The following is a 21,217-nucleotide window of genomic DNA, read 5'->3' on the forward strand; positions in this document are numbered from 1 at the left end:
TACTCGCAAAATAGGGGCTACTATGGTCTTCTTGGGAAATATTCCCTTAGCTGATATTTGTATGGCAGCATCATGGTCTACACCACGCACATGCACCAAACACTATTGTGTAGATGGGTTTGCAAGACAACAGGCAAACGTAGGCCAAGCAGTACTTAAAACTCTATTTCAAGCAACTGCCACCGGTTAGCCATAGCTTTGGGAGTTTATTGCTATATAGTCTATGCAAAGCATGTGATCTACAGCTCAAATGCCTTGAACAGATAATGTTACTTACCCAGTAAGCATCTGTTCTTGGTATGTAGAGCTGATTCACATGTGCCCACCCACCTCACCCGTCTCCTGTAGTTGTTGTAGCTCTTAATTCACATTCATACCCATGGACATCTCAATTCTACACATGCTAACTCCATTCTCACCCTCTGCGGGAAAACAATCTAACAATAGTGTTGATGCCCATGCACACTATCACTGAAAGGAGGAGTCACCTATCTAGTGACTGGAAAGACTTCTTCATACAAAAACAACTTGGTCTGAGTTCAGTCTTTGAGTGTGTGACATAATTTGCTGATTGAGTGGTTACAGCAAATTCTTAACACCACCCTCTGATAAAGCATTACTGCTCGCCCTCACTACCACAAATAGAGAGTAAGGTGCCATCTACTTTACCTCTGCCTACCTTTGGGGTGCCACCGGACTCTGTGCACACTATACCTCATTTTGATATAGTATATACAGAGCCAGCTTCCTACAATTATCCATCAGGTAAAATGACTCTCTTATTAGCCCTTACTTTGGCTATAAGAATTTGTGAAATACAAGCTTTTACAATTCAGCATCCCTACAGTTTGAAGCTGACAAAGTTATTGTAAGAACTAATCCTTATTTCATTCCCTAGGTTCCAACGGACATCCATCTTTAGGAACCTGTTACTTTAAAGACTGCCTTCTAAAATGTGTCCAGTTACGTGGAAAAAACGCGTCATGATTAAGATATTAAAAGATTTCTCAAATTCTATATTGAAGAGACTAAATTCTTCTGAAAGTCTGATCAACTTCTAGGGCATTTGAGAGTCCAAGTAAGGGACACGCATATTAAAGAGGCAGTATATCCAGATAGGTTTCAGCAGCCATAGCCTTTTGTCATGAAAAAGCAGGAAGGCCACTAACCACCAAGGTACATCATCATTTCATAAGGGACATGGCAACCTCTATGGCCCTTTTGTCTGGTGTTTCATTACCCGACTATGTAAGGCCTCAGCATGGACAAACACTAAACACTACTGTCTAGATGGCCAATTCTAGTCAGTATGTAGCTGTGAGTCAGGCAGTTCTTGGAAATGTATTCCAATAATGTAAGACATTTTTAATTTTGTTCTATGTATTCAAGGTTTACAGTAATTATGTTTTAAGTTTCCAACCTCCAGGTTTTTCCTATACTATTCTAGAAAAGATTCAATATTGGAGGAGAAATACGTTACTTACCTGTACACTTCGCTTCTCCAGTATTGATATCTTTCATAGATTCACATGCAACCCTTACACCCCCCCCCCCTTTTTTTTAGGGGTTTCACCTAATTTGATACCTTTTGTTTATATATGTATATGTTACACTTGTGCTTAGAAAATCCCAGGGTATGCTAGCCCTTGTGGGAAGGAATTATTCAAAAGTTGTTCTCTGAATGGCTACTGTTCAGTTCTTTCTACAACAATGTAAATTGGCTTACAATGTCCCCTGTTTAAGATCTTCCATATAAGGGTTTGCTTTACATTGCTGATTATATTTACTGTGGGGCTACCCCGTCTACGATTGGGAAGAGTCAAACATGAGTCTATGAAAGATATCAATACTGTAGAACCCCAGCGTACAGGTAAGTAACTTTTTTTTATGTTTCACCACGTCATGGGCATTCCACTCTTCTCCCCTCATTGTTATTCCTTGTACCCACCCTTACGGTATATTTAACTCAAAGATTACCCTGTGATGCGATGTCGGCTACCGAACTTTGTTAGATCACATAAAATACACCCTGAATCGGAAGTATCAGAAAAAAAATGTTTTTGTATTTTTCCCCTGTAAATCATCCACTCTGAATCAAACTTCTGACGCAGCAGTTGCATGCTCCCCGATTATTTCCAACCTGTTCCCCAAAGTTTCCTGAAAATAAGCTCTCATTTGCTGTTTTATTCGTGGCTTGTGAAAGAGAAACCAGGATTGCTAAGCAATCATAAACTCAATGTCACGGTTAATGGTTGCTTGATTGATTTATTTATTTATTTATTTATTTTAATGGTTCAATCACTATGCAGGCTATTGTTGTGCAAGTTATCATTGTGCAGGTGTCAGACTTTTTTTTTTCACTTAACCACTTATTTGTCTAGCGATATGAAAAAAATATTCTGGTCTTGCAGTCAGGTGGGTTTTTGTTGCAAGCATTTCTCATACATATTTGTGCATTAATTGAGCATTCATAGGAATGTGCAGACAAGTGGGTTAATAGTGGGCACAACGTGAAGCAAAGCTACAGTGTTTGGAGGTGACCCCATTATTTTGCATGAAATATAGTAGAAAACAGTTTAGGTACTCTGGAGGAAAACATGGCACTGGTTGACCCAAAAGATATGAAGAGGTAAGAGGGTTCAGCATTTATTTTAGAGCTTTTAAAGAGAAAAACATAAACTTTCACAAATCAAATGTATCCCAAGAGTAAAATGCTTGAAATTTCAGATTTGCTGCACATTAATCCTTTCCATGCATGCTCAGTAAATTATTACAAAATAAAATACCAAAAATATAATTAGTAAATACGTTTCTCGTGTATTCATTCAAAACCAATATTTCAAACGTATTCTTCTCATATTTTGCATTAAAATACTTTATTTTGATCCTATCCATAATCCTGTTTCTCTCTTTGTACCACTCTGTAGGGCATAACAAGAAACTGCATGCACTTAGCCTTTCTCTGTTAACTCTCATCCTTTTTGAATGGCCTTTCTGGCTGCCTTGCCCTGTCCATCTCCTTTCTTACCTGCACATTTCTCATTCTTACTGCAGGACTTGAACAAGAAGCAAACGCAGAAAGACTTGGAGTGTGCTATGCTGCTGAGGCAGCACGAGTCAACACAGGAACTAGAGTTCCGGCATCTGCACACAGTGCAGCGCACCCGCAGTGAACTCACTCGCATGCAACACCAGACCGAACTGGGGAACCAACTGGAGTACAACAAGCGGCGGGAGCAAGAACTACGTCAGAAGCATGCCATGGAGATACGCCAGCAACCGAAGAGCTTGAAAGTAGGTCCCCGGGGGGACTCAAACGCAGTGGGGGAGTCTCAGGAGGAGGGAGAACTCTATGTGGAAGATGTAGACAGTCAAAAGCAGAGCTGCGAGGAGGAAGAGGAGGACGACACAGAGCTGTACGATTTGGATTGCATCAGCCTTAGCAGCTTAGATGAGGACCTCGACCAAGTGACGCTGATTGAACCATCCTCCCTCGACCGTATTGAGGAAGAGGGGGCAATGGGGGATGCTCACTTGGACGAGACTCTCAGGGGGGCGGCTGATGGCTGCCCCTCAGATGCACCATACTTTGAGCTACAGTCTTGGGAGGCCTTGGGAGGAAGGGCACTCCTGATTGAGCACGAAGTGTCTGGTTTGTCAAACAAAGTCACACATGAATTCCCTGTTGGCTACGAGGAAGACCTAGAGCTTCCAGACATTGAAGATATTGGCTTTGTAGAACAGAGTATCCCCCCATTCTTGGCCCAACATATGTCATCCCTGCCAGCCATCTTCTCCCATATGGTGTGTGGGGCATTAGCCTTCTTAGTTGCAGCCTACCCTAACTTTGTACTCATCCTCTTCCTTCTGGTGACACTCCTGACACTGGCTCAGAAGGGGGCTGAGTCTCGCCTCAATGCCTTACTCGTAGCTTCCGAGATGGTGGTCGTGTGTTTGGTCGTGGCCTATGTCCTTGTGCACAGTGTCTTTTTTGTTTCTGCATCAGTTTTTATCCTTATTGCCAAAGTCTTTAGCTGTTTCACAATCCTGGGCCTGAGCTATCGCCTGTACCTCTACTATGTCCCTGTCATTCTCATAGCAGCCCACTTCTTCACTGCCCCCTACCTCTTCCTGTCCCTTTATCTATTAATCGTGCTAGTTTTCCAGCCTGCCAAAGACTGCCTACGATCACTACCTAAACGGGCTTCCCGCATCTGGATCCGGGTCCTCTTCCGCCTCCCCCAACCAGTCTTTCAGACATTGCAGCGCTTAGGAGTGGTCAATGAGAAGAGGCTCTTCTATCTGTTCCCCAAAACCTTCAAGGGTGGCTTCCGTAGTCGCATTCCCATCCTAGCCCGTGGCTCACAACGGGAGGCTCTACATGGAGGCCGCTGGAGGTGCGTATGGAGAACTGCAGTATCCCCGGTGGCCAGACTGGTCCGCCGGTTGAATCAGTGGCTTGTAGCTCTGGCCCGACAGCTTAGTGCCAAACTGCCATGCACCGCACTGCTCTACTTGAAAGGCATGCACCTCTTGAGGGAGGAGCGACCCAGCCGCATCCCACGTCTGTTGAGTCGGGAGCTGCGACTTGCAAGGTCCAAGCAGCGAGCCCGTTTGGTCCGTAGAGTCAGCACCAGGCACACTGCCTCAAGGAGGTCCTACCCTGCTCCGTGGAGATGAGAGCAGGTCTGCCAAAGCGGTCCAAATGATCTGAACTGTTCTTACTATGCATTCAGTATTGGAGTGTTGGCCTTTTGAGCCCATGAGTGAAATACTAGATTGGGTGTGGGGTCAGCAAAAGCCTTAGTTGACTTTATGAGAAGTTAACCACTTCGGTTCATTAGGACGGAGTCTTTATTTTGAAAATTTTAGGTGCAGGATCAAGTTTCTATCCATGAAAACAATGTTGCCCTCTTTCTTAACTCTCATGTTTACATCCCAGTGTGCCCCTGTTTCCCATTGTGCCCACAGATCTGCTGCTGTTCACCACCCAAGCCGGAGTCTGGGCTCCGAGCCCCCTCTTTGAAGGAGCAGCTCCCATGCCCAGTGAACAGTGAAACCAAAGTTGTGTGTGTGTGTGTGTGGGGGGGGGTGCGGGTGGGTGTGTGGGTGTGTGTGGGTGGGGGTGTGCGTGGGTGTGTGTGTGTGTGTGTGTGGGTGTGTGGGTGTTTGTGTGTGGGGGGTGGGTGTGGGTGTGTGTGTGGGTGGGGGTGTGATTTTTAGTCCATGTGAAATTGTTTTATAGCGCTGCTTTAACGAAAGTTAGATGTTGGATAGATGTCACGCACAGCAGTATACTGTGAATGAAAAGCCAAGCATATAGGAGCGCATGAAAAAAATAAGATGTATTTTTGACATCTTTAATAAATGTGCCCACTTTATGTTCTTATTCTAATCTAGTATCCAGGTCCCTCGTCTCCCATTGCGTGATATGCTGCCTGATGTGACTGGTGTCAGTAATTTGCCATGATTATATGTGGAAGTTCTTGTGGGTGCATGCACATACTCGCATAGACCTTGCCCTCTATTAAGTCGTTTTCTACTGATTTGTGTGGACTGGAATTATTTAAATCGCTAGTGTTTTAATTTCCAGTCAGTTAATGTATCTCTGCATTCTACTTCTTCAAAAGCCACCTTTTTTAATGGACTGCATTTCCTCTGGGATAGAATTCCATTGCCTGATTTCAAGTGGCACTGAAATATCTGCCTTGTGTCCTTTTCGCAAGCTCTGTTACAGTTCATAGATTTGAATGCTACTCAACTATGAAACCTCTGCAAATCCTGATTCTACTAATCATCTTTAGACATTGAACCTCATTGCTGAGGTAAAAGGGACTTTTTTGCTGGTAAGAAACTCAAGTTGCCATTGAGGTTTGGAATAACATGTTAAAGTGTGATAATTCCTTTTTCCAACTAAGTATGATCTTGTTGTTTATGTTGCATTCTTATGTAAATCTAAGGCCCATTCTGCTGAATTAATATGCTGCCCTGGCCACAGCTGAAAACCACAATTTCTACCTTTCTGTCTTGGTGTTTTTAAACAGCATTAATAGTCAGAAATACAATAGGCCAGTCCATCTGAACTGCAGTGCTACTCAGGGAAGTCCCATCCTATACAATACTAGCCAAGTATAGCAGAGAGAGGCAGACATCCTTCCAGCATAGATGAGGCAAGAATTTCTCCTCAACACTGAGGAGGGATGCAAAATTGTGCAAGTCAGCAGCACCTTTCCTGGGATGTCTTAGTCATGGCCAGCACAATCCAAATACAAAAAGGTAAGGCCCCCATGCCCACCTCATGGCAGCACAAATCCATCAAATATTAACTAGAAGAAATTCAAAGATAACCAGCATTGACCTCATGTTATTACCTCAGCAGTTTGGTTATAATCTGTGGTGGCATGCTGTTTGTAACCTACAGTACAGTGTACATCAAAAACAACTCCAGTTGGATCCTGGCTTTACTTAATCTTATGCAATTTGATGATTTTTACCTGGTCCCTGGCGATCGGCAAGTCTTTACACTACCTGTAGCTAAACATTCTTCTTTTGTCATAGATAAATCAACAGAAATTCTGAAGTGTATGTGCAGATGTGGGTATCTTTGTATTGACTAGTTGGCCTTTATATTGACTAGTTAGCCAGTTATATTAAAGCTTCTATGGAAGAAATGGTATAACAAACTTGAGTGCAAAGTCTCTATTGATTCCTAATTTCTCGTGGTCGTTTAAAGGGCTGACAGGGAGGATATTGTACAGCTATGACTGGTGGCCTTGGTTGTTGAGATATAGGGAATTGTGTGTGTATGTATGTATGTATGTATATATATATATATATATATTACACAATACACACACTCACTGTTGTGCTGGCCATGTTTACAAGGTCTCTGTACGAGACTAAAGCTGGAAATGCAGTATAATTTGCAATAATAATTTGCATTTTTCACCATCCCGTCCTGTTTGGGGTGACAAGAACGTTCTCCCGTTAATTACTGAATTAGAAATTCTTCTGACAATTTTGGAATCACTAATTGATTGAGCTGTCTACGTGAGATGGTTGCTAAATAGCAGCCCAAGGTTGATGTGTATAGAAAAATTGAAATTTTCTCCTCTTGTATCTTTGTCCTAAAGAGGCTGATCCTAAATCATTATTGTAAATATTTAGTTGGGTACTGTTGCACATGTGCAGGCCCTGTTCAAGAATTAGTCTACACTGCCATTCTTTGGAAAACGGAACCATGGTGCTGCAATCTCTGGTCATGACACAGCTGTTTGCTCCTTATTATTACTAGTTTCTTACCATAAAGCCATTCACGAAGTAGTGATCTGTGATCAGATACAGAGTCATCTGTATTGTCCAGTGTAGTGAGTATGGAAAAAGGAACCTGGATGCATGACTACATTGCTTTGCCATTCTTTAAACAGACATGGGCTAAGGCAAGTATATTCTGTCCGCCCTTAAAGACACACTCTTGAAGTGAGAAGGATGGGTTCCACTCCTTCATTTCCTTTCAAAGGTCTATTCTCTGTCTAGCTTTTAAATCACCTCATCCTGCTTACTGATGAGGGCTTTAATATGATTGTATCTAGCAAGGAAGCCTCCAAGAACACATGGTGCAAATGGCTTTGTTTTTTATGCCTTTGAAGAGCGAAAGAGATTTATTCCTTGTGCTCCTCATATTGTCCAAGCTGACAGTCCGGTTTGTAGCTGCAACAGTGGCTTGCTGCTGTTTTGGCCTTTAGAAGAGTCTTTATATGATCTAACAAGGCTGCTCTATGGCAGCTTATGCGGAAGTTCATTTTTTGTCCCTTTAATTGGCCAAAATCATAGCAGAAATTGAATGTTTTTTAAATGTTAACAAAGTCACTATTTTAGTTCCTATTACTGCAGCTTGTCGTGTTGGTTACCTGCAGGCTTTAATAGCATCAGAGCCATACACTTAACATGGATAAGTTATGCTTTAAAAGCACTAGCACTCCCACAGTGCCACAATGCCCAAGGACCTTCTTTTTGATTTCTAAATCAAACCAGATCTTACTTCTGACATATCCTTCTTGCCTCCTGTTATCCATGCACACTTTCTGCAAGAACCCACCATAGAAGAGGAGCACTTGCATAACATTAATGTTGAAGACATCTGAAGTTGTCAAGAGGGCACAAGCACTTTTGGCATTCACGTTGACTCGTCAATCAAGGAAATCCTGTGTTTGCCTCACTTCTTTGTCCACCCCTCCTTTATCTTTTGCTATATAGTCCAGACATTGAAAGTAGAGGGAGTTTGGACCTAATTCAAAGAGGTTACATCTCATAAACTCTTGTATTTATTATTGTAAACTGCTTTCGGCCAACAGTTCACAGTCCATTATAGCTAAATATTGGCTGGTCAGTAAGGAATAGAAATCAGAATATAAAATCCAGAGGTATAGGCCTAAACGCTTTAAAGAAATGTGTGTGCACTCTTAAACCCTAATTACATCAATTGCTTTGGCACAGTTCTGGTACCAGTCACGCCATAGAGATATTTTGCACATCGTGAATGAATGGAGTTCAGGACTAAGAGTGTTAACAGTACTAGAGGGGTGTAAACTTTACCCATCTTGTCAATTTTGAGTGCCCTTTGGGAAGGTGGTTGACAAGACCTTACAAATGAGGCCCATCCCAAGACTTTAGAGGGTTATATCTGTATGCTTCGGAGCTTTCATCCAGTGCAGCCCAAGTGAAATGATTGGTTCTAACCCCAGCACCAATAAAGCTGCCTTCTTACTTTCGTCAAATATTAAATTGATAGTATTTTGTACAGTATTACTTGCATTGACACTTTTGTTAATAGGAGTTATAGGAATACAGCTGCTTTCTTTAATGTTCCTAAAATTGGATCATTCCATATTGTCCTCTTATCAGCCTCATGAACTCTACATTTGATTGGCTTATTTTGTGGGTGCATGTAATGCTGCGGTATACTCTGATGTAGCCGAGGCAGTAGGGAAAAGTTAATCTTAAATTGAGTGGCCCCAGAATCTTAGGTCGCTAATGAGGTGCACAGTACCTAACTAACTTAACACAATCCTCCATTCCCAGTGTGGGTTTTTGACCTCATGAGAAAACTGTGCCATATTAATGTCCTTCTCAAGGTTGGCAGGCCACATTGTGGGAAGTGTTCACCAACATAACTTCTGGACATAGAAACTACACCCATGTTTCGTAATCATTCATTGCAGAGGAAAGGGCAAATCTAGTGTCACTCTTAATTGCTCTAGACCAAAATCATGCTCTGCTTCCATAGTCCACGTTTTCTTGCCTCTATTTCCAGCTCCGGATTCTGATCATTCCTGTCATTTATGGCCTTCAATAGTGAATAGTCTGATGCTTTGGCAAAGCAGAGGGTCGTGTCTGGTACATGGCATTCAGAATGAAGTAAGGGGAGGTTGATGAGTTTGAGGATGAGGGGTATTTTATAAAATCTGACTCCTTCCCATAACCTGTATATGTGCAGCAGCGAGTCTAATTAGGTGGCATTGAGCGGTGATGGCAGTTGCATGTCCAAGGACATCACTACCTACAACAGCCATTATCCAGAATGTGGTGGTAGGTGGTCAAAGATCAGATTTTGGCTATTCCCATTATTTGTGGGAGTTTTTGTATTAAAATGCAGTAGCTCCAAAATTGATGAAATAACAACTGGAGACAATTTACCGTTACACCATTGGTATGTTCTGTCTTCTAGGACGGATTGTGAGATTGTGAGCATTCTAGTCTGATTATCTTTTATTTCATGTCCTCACAGCTGTGGTTTGGCCTGCAGGACACACACAGCTTATATCGTAAGTAGCTCTTGCCATGCCATGAAGGCAGAAACAAAAATCATTCAATTACAGGTTTTAATGGAAGGAGCAGGTGGGGAACGGGAGATTTAGGGGTGTGAATTACCCAGTGTGTTAGTTCTTATACTTTTTACGATGGGGTAAACCGCTGATTTTAAAAGAGGGGTTGGAGGTTTCTTTTGCAAATAAATTGTATTATTGTGAAACTAAGCCTAAAGGTGTGCTGTCGAAAAGCACATTATCACAGAAACCCTTCAACCAGTGTATGGACTACGGTTCACTTTTAAACTGTTGGGCTGCAGAGAAAGGCTGTTGAAGTCTTCTCAGTTCTCATTCTTTCCTATGACCGGGCCAGTGTTTGATCCTTTCAGTGACTGAATTTAGAGCATACATCACCTCTTTTCCTGTTTATTAAGAAAAACTCAGCACATTTCTTTCTGTTAACCGAATAAAGCAGCACACGATTTTAGATGCCAAAGAAAATGATCTGCATTCTGTGCTATTACTGAAGCAGGAGCACAGTTGTGAAATGTACTTTTCACTACCAGATAAAATGGGTCTGAGGTTTGAGAGGGAAGCCGAAGCAAAACAAATCCCTCACTCTTCCCCTTTTCAGTTTTAAAAAGGTGTGGTTCTTGAAGTGATCATACGATGCTTTAATGGAAAGGAACGTGCAGTGTTCTGTGTAAAGAAGAAAAACATGAAAGGCCAACCTTTTTTTGTTTTTGGTCTGTATGACCTTGTGTAGTTCAAGGCATACATATTGTAATCTATACTTACTTTGAGGGACCTTTTTTTCCTCTTCCTTCAATCATTGCCTTCTGTTGCTCCCAAACAACAGACAAGAATTGGCAAAGCCAACAAGTCGCTATTTGTTTTTGGGGAATTGAATGGAGTGTGAACTGGTTCGACCCTTAAAATATATATATATATATATATATATATATATATATATATATATATATATATATATATACACACACACATACATACAGTTTACAAATGCAGCATATTCAATTATTTCTTTGAACATTTTCTAGGTGATCAGGCCCAAGATCTCGCCCTTTATAGTTTATGTACAATGTAATTCCTTTGATATCAGACCCTCCTTGTTTTGCACAGCTGTTTACTTTCTGCATCAAAATATTCCAAATTGATTTCCTCTAGTAAATAGAAAGAGCTGATCTCTTCTTAAAAGACATTTAAAAACTAAAGATGGAAAAATTCTCTACAATCATAACCCCCTTACCCTAACAATACGCTTGGGAGATACAGTGCGAAACCCTGCTGCTTAAGCCTGTGTAGGCCCCTGTTACAATGATTGCCCATCTCTGTGCTGCACCCCTTTTCACTGTAGTAGCCCGTTTTGAATGAAACCTACACTTTAAAAAATAAATAAATAAACATTTGCCTTGAAGTGCTAATATGGAAAGGTGGGACTGCTAAACTGACACCATCAGCCCCAACCTTATACATAAAGCAAGACGGTTTAAGTTAGTTTCTGCAGTTACTTGTGCGAACATGTCTTTTGGCTTCAAAGTGTTGGGCATAAAATTGCACTTTAACTATGCAAGTATTTTAAATATTATTCATTCACAACCTACCAGATTAACATTCAAGTACCAAAATAGCTCTGTTTCATATGAAACCTTTCATCATCACGTGTTTTTTTCATTTTAACATTCTGAATTTCTTTCTTGGGGGACCTGTTAGGAAAAGCTTTGTTTTTTAATGTCACTGTAACTGTGAAATTCTAGAAAGTTGCAATTTGAATGTAGTTAACGACAGCCTGGTCTTACTGCTCCTTTCATAAAACCTGAGCTGGTTTTCATCTGTATCCTTGCTGCAGAGTTCTTTTGCCACATTGTTCCTAACTCTTTTCCATTTAATTTCCTGTGTTCTCCTCTACGTTTGCTATGAGCAGATTACATGCATTCTTATCAGTCTCCATGACAATAGAGCGTCGTCTTTTCTGTCATGTTTTCAGAACTGGTTCTAGGAGAAGCTGGTTAAAAATGCAGTGCATTCTGTGATTTTTGCAGTCCAGGTGTTATTTTTAAAACTCAATTTTTTCATGCTCTTAGAAAGGATAGGAGCCTTAGTTTTGTCTATCTAGCACCAAGTTCACTTAGTCATGTCGCAGTACATGATATCGTTCCAGCAACCTGACATCAGAAGTTAATATCTGTCCAGGAGCTTGAAGTCTTAGTGTGACAACTTTCCAAGAACCTACCATTGGACTACATTCCAGAAGCTTGACCTAAGCTTGTTATGACTCCAGAACTCTGATGTCCAGGATCAATCCAAAGACACAATTTTAGTCTGCTGTAGCCCTTGAATATTCTTATGCCAAGAGCAAGTTGCAGATTGGGACCTCAGTTCATGCGTCTGATGTTGGCCAAAGCACTCTTTTAAAATAGGCAAGACTACCAAAACATATGACTGAAAAAGAAAGCTTTCCTTTACTACTTCTGGGACCAAGATGATGAAACGGTCAGGAAGTGTGAGATATGTGAAAGGACACATTTGAACACAAGACTAGGGCAGCTTGCCCCTGAATAGCCAACCATACAGCAGGAAGACTGGTTCTATGTACTCTCTGTGCACTGCAAATCATACATATCTTTCCCAGATGCACAGTCTTTAGAAAATATCCTTGCTGTTAAGGAAGATCACCCCTATGTGGTGGATAAGTGTATGTTGGGAAAGTTGAAACGAGGGAGGTTCCCATAATTGAGAAAAAGGGACCAACTTAACTTTAAGGTCAGCTTTCATATTGGTTGGAGATTTATAATCTTTTTTTTTTTTTTTTTTTTTAAATAACTACTTAAGGCAGCACATGAGGATCCTCAGTCATACGTATGGAAAAACTGAAACATACATACTAAACTAGGGGATGAAGATTGTACTGGGGATCATGAAGGAGGTCAGGAAATAGAGGTCGAGGGATTGGAAAATCCAAAGATATTACCATCATCACTGGAAACCAGACTTGACACCTCCAGAGCGGGGTGACCACCCCCACCAGATCTGCCCACTGTATGCAGACTTGGGCAGATACTCATTATCCTCACAAAAGGAGGGAATGCGTATGACGTTTTCTTGCTCCAGTCCTGGAGAAATGCGTCTGTGGCCACTTCATCCAGTCTGGCCTCAAACTGCAATATCTGGGCACCTGAAAGTCCAGACGAAACACGAAGAGATCCATGAAGAACGGGCCCCACCTCTCCTGAATCTGTTGAAACACCCAGGTATGTAGGTTCCACTGGCTGACATCCCGCCAGTGTCGGGAGTGCCAGTCCACCACTTGATTGTACCGACCCGGGAGGTGCTTCGCTGACACAGAGATGTGATTGTCGAGACAAAAATCCCAGAGGGTGTGAGCCAGATCCAACAGGGGTTTTGACCTCATGCCCCCCAGATGATTGACATAACGGACCTCCGCAGCATTGTCCATTTTCAGAATGACTAAGTACTGGAACTTGTCTTTGGTCCAACATTTAAGAGCGAATGATCTTGTTATTAACTCAAACAATTTATATGCAGGGATTGGTCCGTAAAGGACCATTTACCTCCTGTAATAAAGTCTCTGAAGCGAGCTCCCAAGCATGACCCTCTGGTATCCCAATCTTATCATCTAATCGGGTTAGAAGCCAAAGATCGCTCAACCATTCCAGGCCACCATGTGTTATATCCACCCCTGCATTTCCTCCCGGGCTTCAGATGAAAGTGAAACAGATTGGGAATACATAAGACCCCATTGGAGATGAGATATTCAGGCGCTGTAGTGTGTGAAAATTGATAGGCCCCATGAAGATGGCCTGGATGGAGGAAGTTAGAAGTCCCTCTATACGTGCCACCTGTCATAGTGATACCTGTGACTTGGCTAATATCCTCCTGAGTTTGTGTCGTATCGTGGTATGCTTGCGAGAGGGGAGAGGGAGAGTGGCTCTGACTGAGTCTGAGAAACACCAGGCACTGCATGGACTGTTTGGACAGAGTGTGGATTTCTCCATGTTGATCATGAAGCCGAGAGATTCCAGAAGATTGATCTATGGTCATCTGCAAATGTGTGGATAGTCGCACCGGACATTGATCATTGATCAGGATATCGTTGAGATAGATGACCAGTCGCACTTCGCAGGCTCTCAAATGTTCAACCACCAGTCAACAGTTTGGTGAAACACCAGGGGGCGGATGGTAGACTAAAAGGAAGGGAGGTGCATTTGAATACCTGAGGTTTCCGTAGGAATTGTAAGAAACGCCTATGGAGTGGGAAGACTGCTATTGTCAGATAAGCGCCCTTCAGGTCTAAGCGGACCATCCAGTCGTATATCCGAACACTGTAAAACAAAACAGATCTGCAGGTTGTAATGTCCCCGCACAATACACAATATAGACTGCGAAACGCTTGGATGGGAATGAGAGAATGAAAAGGCACTTATGTCTGCTGCTGGTGAAGCGGAGAAAGAGAAGAATAGAGAGTCTGCAGCAGTTATAATGTGGAACTGAGGCATTCTGATTGACAGTCTGTTTAGTTTTTTCCCCAAAGGACTTATGGGAAATGTAGTTTTACGTTCTAATGAAATCAAAGATTTAAAAGGCTGCTGGTGATTTAAAGACAGAAAGAAAAGCCTAATCCTCCCCTCTGGGTCCTTACATAGAATTGGACGACTGACGTTTGTTTACGAACAAGGGCAGAACCTTTTAAGTAAAGACCAATAACGTTGTGTAGGTGTTGACTTTGTATCTTCTTAATGATTTAAGGTGTTCTATCAGATCAGTTTTGTCGGTTGCGTTTTGTTGCGACTTAATCTTTTTCATGAAACGGGCATATCTCTTTCCATCCAAGGAGGTCCTCCTTCTTCCTCATTTGTCCCAAACCCAGTCCTTCGGGCTGATGGCATGCCTAGGTTTAGAATAGGTGAAGGAAGCAGTTTATGTACTGTATAAAACGCAAAAGCATATTGTAAGCCAGTCCCTGGCTACCTTTGACCCAGTTCTTACCCCCAAACATGCCTGGCGTCTTCCACCTTAGCTCTTTACCTTTTCTTTGTATGAAGTTATCTGACACAAACACGCTCCATCAGTTTAGGGCGTGTTCGTCAATTTCACAGCTTTTCTGTAACTTAAGTCTTTTTCAACTTGTTGCCTTTATCATTGCATTTCTGGACGCCCTGTAATGCCACAAGTTTAACATTTTTAAATCTGCTGTTTATGCTGTTCACTGATATTGAAAGCAGACTCTCATTGCCTCTGTTTAGAGCGCGTATGACCATATCATCAATCCACGGTTGTACTTGTTTCTAAAAATGAGCTGTACTGCTTAGCGGAAGTCTTTGGTTTGTTTCTTAGTAAGTTGCAGGGCTTGGTTGTGCGGAATCTGAACATAAATAGGTATGTCAACACATAGGCCCTTGTTCCCAGTGACCTCTTGAAAAGACTATCCCAGTTGATAGGCAGACATCGTACATATTGTTTGACTAATATACTGTTGTCTCTTCATGTTGCCTTATAGACTTGGCACTAGAGACTCCCAAAGTTTCAAGGCTCCTTAGCAATCTAACACCAAAGTCCATTCTGAAGTCCCCAGATGCTTGCCTCATAGCTTGCTCCATGTTCCCTGTGCAGTGATGGCCAGCCATCTCTCCGATGTGCTCAAATAGCCTACTTGAAAAGACCTAGTCACTTTGTTGATGCTATTGAGGTTTCCCAAGTAGGACTCTCTCCAAGCCTACCAAGTCACCTTACTGCTCTCACTGAAGCACATGTACTGCTACGTTGCATTGGGAAGTGGCTGGTTAAAAAAGAGAGAACCATAAGCAAGATTTCAGTGGTGTAGTTTGGGCTGCTTTTATGAATGTAGTCAAAGATGTTTCTGGTCCCACACTGGATTTTCTTCTAGACGCGGTTTGATGTACTAGATGTTAAATCAGTCAAATTTAATTGAGGCAGTGATTCTTTAGTCTTTTATCTTTTCCCAACTTACTTAATTTAACTGAAGAGAACACTTAGTCATTTCTGGTTGTTTTCGTCTTTTGTATTTCAGTTTGACTAAGTTTCACATTCCTTGTTTGGCATAAGAGATTAAAACAAAGTCTTTCGCTCATCTCCACCATGCCTCCGCTTAAGACTGCTTTTAGGGAGCAACTAAACAGAACAGATTTAAGCATTTGTGATTTTACTAACCCTACAGCAGGACAGGTTCAGGAGCAGTGAGAGGAAAATTACTATAAATCTTCTAAGGTTCTCTTCTGTCTCCCAACTTCAGGCAAAAGCAGTACTGCCTTCTGACCCATTTTCAGAATCCACTTGATTCTTCTTTTTCCTCCAAGCTTGGAGGGTGACCACCAAGAACACCATTTTAGATGATTGAAGTAGCTTTACATCTCTCGCCCTCATTCCCTCTGTAGGTTTCTAAGGTTTTCTGTCATAGGTGCTGAAGCAGAAAAACATTAATCCTCGTTGACAGGTGGTCTTGGGTTTTCTTTTTGATTGGTTCCTTTCCAAGGAATTTTCCAGATGGCTATCCCTTTTCAAGATCCGAAAAGCTCGAAAGTTGGAATACTGGCTATCTGAAATACATACCTCAGGCATGCTTACTTTCATATTTCAACCGCACAAAGGATACCTTTTTAATATATCCAGCACTTGAGGTGGGCATAGAAAAGGATGAGAAAATAGTGGAGGCGATGTGCTGAGTCCAATCATTAGTTCAAGGTGTTCAACTCATCTGCTGTCAGGATAGAGTGATCCCCATCTCATTTCGAAGGGGGTTGGGCACAATTACCCTAATTTAAATGACTTGTTAGGTAAGCGCATTCTTCCCTAAGAATTTTCAGTTTCTGCCTAGACTGGCTGAGGGCTAGTCTCTTTATCCTGGGCTTTTCTCTCTATATGACCAAATCATCATCATCCTCACACAGTAAAGAGGATGATCCAACATCCTAACCTAAACACATGGTGCTTGAATTTGCACTGTCCATTGCGAAAGGTGGTTCCGGAGTACTCTTGCTAAAATAATCTCTTGCATGCAGCTTATCTACTTTTCCTACCTCTAGTTCTGCCACATTGGTTATCCTCAGCATCACATGTCTCATTTGAGAGATCAGTACATGGTATGAAGATGTTCTGATTTTTCAGCAGGTGAAAGATCTCTTGGGATGTCAGGGGGTATTCCGAGGTCATCATGGATTCTTTCATTTTCTGGTATAGAGTGACGTTGATTTTATACAAGCTGTGGTCAGAAACATGTGAACCACATCAATGTGACTGAGCTAAAAGCATTGTTCTTGGCAGTAAGCTGTTTTTCTTGTTGTCCATGAACAGTTTTGATCTAGACAGATAGGATCAGATGAAATGTTACATGAACAAGCATGAAGAAAATAATGCTCTCCTCCACAAGTTTGGAGTGTTGCTTTATTGGTGGCTGCTGGACATCTGTATGTCAGTGACCTGTCCATGGCAAAGTATGGCTACAAGACACGCAGCCTGAACTTCCAGAATCACGTCATCTTTTATACTTTGCACGAAAGAGCTTGCGTTGGTTGCCCTGATCTGTTCATCTCAGTTTGAAGGAAGGGGATCTTGCTGCTACTAAAGCAGGAGTCACTACAGTGGATATCTTTTTCAAAATTGCTGCCATTCTTGGTCAACTAACTATGCCTTCTAACCTTTTCAAACAGCAGAATTCTTCATGCAGGGACAGGACTACATGTGGTGCTTTTGCTCCAAGGGTGTGTCACTCTTGTGCTAGTAGAGATTTATCCACAGACATGATAGTCTAAGTACAGTCGCCACATATTTCCAATGCCACTAATTTCTAATGCCACTAATTTAAATGTGTTTGCCTAAGCTATACTGGGCCAGTTGCCCGATTTGCACCTAAAAACATGTATGTGGGTTTATTCTCCCCTGACTTACTTTGGCAATATTTAGATTAGAGGTCTACACACACAGCTTATGAATAAATACTGCAGAATGTAATTTACATCTGTAGATTGATTGTCTAGAATCCTTTTCCCCCAAATAAGTGAGCCCGCAAGTGTTTTGATAGTCTTACCTCCTCTTCTGTTGTTGCTTTGTGTACACCCTGAACCAACTGTAATATGTTGGTGCCATACAAATCAACAGATCAGGTGCACATGTAGGGTTCGGTGAAATCCTCTTTGCCCAATCAGGAATGCAGGGTTGGAAAGGATATTCTTGAAAATTAAACCAGAGCTGCCTTACAAATTCTGCGAGCATTTGGTGATTGTTGTTGCTGTTTTTTCCTCCATTTCTCTTGACACTTTGCTTTCTTTAAAAACAAAACATTTTTTTAAGGAAAAATTAAATATGCAGTTATATTTTCACTTTTTTTTAAAGTGTTTGTGTATGCTGTCTTGTTCCCTGAATGTATTTATTCCTTTTGTTCTATGTAAATTATGGATTTTTTGTTTTTTTACCTAAGTGTTATGATTTGCGTTCTTTTTTTATTTGTGAAAAGCATCTTTTTGTGATGTTCCCTTTATAAATTGTTTAATAAAAGTTAGATTGATTTTAAGTGATTTGTGGCGTGCGCTTTTTCAGGTGTTGGATGGGGAGCATGGCTAGTTAGGGAGGGTTGTAAAAAATGCCTCAGCGCTAAAGAACAGGGAGCTAACAAAATGTTTGAAATGTGTCTTTTTAAGGAGTGCAGTTGTCGATTGATGAAAAAATCAAAAGTGTGATTTTTTTTGTCTCAAAACCTTCAGTCGATTGTCCAGACAAAGCTGGATAAGACAACATGCAGTTGAGCTGCATTGAAGGGAACTCCCTGGTAATCAGAACCCCCCTTTAGTAATTCCCTGTAAGGTCTTCTGATGATTAAGTTGCTTTAAATTACTCCTCCCTGTCCATTGCATGGCTGGTCCTCACTCAGCTCCCTACAAAAGCTGCGAGACTCCACCTGTTGCCTCATTTCACGCTTAGGCAGAGCTGAATGCCACTTCAGCACAATATATTGAGTGCAGACAAGTGTATGCTTCTAACTTTTAGTGCATAAATATTTTACTATGCATAATGTAATGGCATCGGAGAGAATTTTGAGACACCCTTCCTCGCCATAACCCATGCCTAGTTAACTTTGTTTCTGATCAAGTTATCAATATCTGTCTGGCCCCACTGCAAACATCTGTCTTCGTGCTCCTGTGCTCCATGTCCCCCACTCGTGCCTTTTCTGCCCTTTCCTTTTTGCCATGCTCTAAATCTTCTCCTTTCTTCCTGCTGATGTCTGTGGTTCTCTACCACCTAGTTGCAAGTGTGTGGAGTCTATTTCAACCCGATTCACAAGGGAGCGTCTGATACTTCATCGTACTCCTTCCGCTCTTCCTTTTTCCCTCCAATATCTGAGCCACTGCCTCAGACCTGGTGTCTCGTGTCCAGTAGCCTTCAATTTGGGGACAATATGTACATGAAATTGTGATATTGTTCTGAGAGGACTGGAATCATTCCTTTGTTCTACACCAAATAACCTACACTTTGTATGAATTGTTTTGCTTCCTATCTATGGTTAATGGTCCCTGATTAGTCCTAGGATGTTCAGTCAGGTGGATATAGGGTTATTGTATTGCATTATAGGTAATTAAGTGGCATGGAAGTCTGTGTGATGGAAGCAGATTGAATGATTTTGTAATAGGTGGCGAGTAATGGCTTATAGCAAGGGTCAAGTGCTTGTGGGGAGGATGTGTGCCTTTAAGCATAGGCAAATGGTACTGCACTTGAATGGACAGTAGAAAACTGGTGATTGACTGAAGTGTTGTTTTCGGACTATGGCAGCATATCTCTACACCCAGTTCTACGTATGAAAACATAAAAGCATCAACTAAGAGAACCTGATTTCCAGGCACATTACTTCCTTTCCCATGGACAGATTAGAATATTATTGTAGCATTTGAAATGTTAAGGGCTTGTCAAAGATATTTAATACGATGATTCACAAAGGAGCTTTGCAAAATGCAGATTCTGGAGGTGGTGATAGGCTGGAGGGAGTACCATATTCGAACATCTGCATTCGAGGTCAGTTCTTGAGAGCTTAATGAGAGATGCACCACGAGGCACACATCATTTCAGTCCAGGTGTATTATGCACCAATCATTTGATCTGCAAAATACCTACCCTTAGTCCTCCTGAAAAGCTTTGTGGGTGAATATACCAAGCTGGTACAGAACTTCCCTGGTAGTGAATGTAAGCTAATAGGAGCGATGCAAGAAAACATTGAAACATGTCATGGCATTCACACTGCTTCATTTTGGACAAGTTGGCGCCTGTAAAGCGTGTTCAAAATCATCATCATTTGCTCCCCTCCTTCCCTCTATGCTTTCTGTTTCATTTGCCTAAGAGAGTAACATCTGCCCTCATAACACGTCACCCCCTCAACCCGTGAAGGATCCATGGTTTATTTAGAGGTTGGTAAAGAAGTACTACTGGTACTCTTTTTCTGTTTTGCACTGAATGTCAAATGAGGCGATTTGAGTGAATGTCTTGCAGAATCTCTTCTGTGGGTACTTTATAGTATAAAGCGAGGACTAGCCTTGCTGCCTGCAAAGAATCTTTATCTATTTGATTAAAGTATTTAGGGTGTGGGACTGGACAGTAATAATGTCAAATCATTGAAAGAACATTCATTGTTCTGAACTAAAGGAAATCCTGTAAAGTCCTAGGTAATGACTTCTTTGGTTGAGCAGCACATTTTTAATGAAACCATTTTCAAATCGTTTAATTCAAATATCAGCAGCAAGAGGTAAATGTGGAGTTTCCCTATCCTTGGTTGTCTTTGTCTTAAGGTAAGGGGCTTCCATTTCCCCCCCCCCCCCCCGGAAATGGAAGGGGAGACTGAGGTGTTTAGTTTTTCCCCTTGTCTCTGTTGAGTGCATCCTGTATTGCAAGCACGGTAGGATATACTAGTTTGAGCAGGGGAAAATGCAGTGAATTCATGTATGGTCGTGTCACGAGTGATTGATCATCCCTTACTTGTGCACTATAGGAGAGACTTTGGCTCCACCTTTGACAGATAGTGAATATTGTTTTTCTATAAGGGCAAGCTCACTATGAGCCACCAATGACTTGCTGACTGGTTAATTGATGGGACCACCTCTTATTGTATTAGGTCTAAAGTCTACATGACTTAGAAATCCCTCATCTGAGTAATAAGGTTTTAGGTGGTAGTAGAATTGTGCAGTGATTATTGATGTATCTACGCTAACCTTGCTATCTTCCTAAACTGCAGGCTACAATCATTAAAAATCCAAACCCCGTTTTCTTCCTTTTTATCCTTCTGTCCCTCTGGTCATTCATCTTCCACTCCATCCTTACTTCTGGGATTGTTTTAATGCCCTGTTTAAAATTCTAATGCCTTTCCCTTTTGATCTTGG

At 41.6% G+C, this 21,217-nt stretch overlaps 1 protein-coding gene across 4 annotated transcripts in view; it reads left to right on the forward strand.

Annotated features, from left to right (window-relative positions):
* TAOK2 (TAO kinase 2) overlaps window positions 1–21,217 on the forward strand; it is an 867,950-nt gene that overhangs the window by 808,625 nt on the left and 38,108 nt on the right. For 2 of the 4 annotated variants that reach the window (XM_085618801.1, XM_085618800.1), the window contains exon 20: window positions 3,055–4,814. In XM_085618801.1, coding sequence (XP_085474927.1) covers window positions 3,055–4,680 — 1,626 coding nt within the window. In that variant the 3' untranslated portion in view covers window positions 4,681–4,814. Of the gene's footprint in view, window positions 1–3,054; window positions 6,683–21,217 lie in introns of those variants that run through there. The other 2 variants (XM_085618799.1, XM_085618802.1) reach the window with 2 other exon arrangements.

This window comes from Triturus cristatus, chromosome 7 (genome assembly GCF_964204655.1).
Source record: "Triturus cristatus chromosome 7, aTriCri1.1, whole genome shotgun sequence".
Taxonomy (NCBI): Eukaryota; Metazoa; Chordata; class Amphibia; order Caudata; family Salamandridae; genus Triturus; species Triturus cristatus.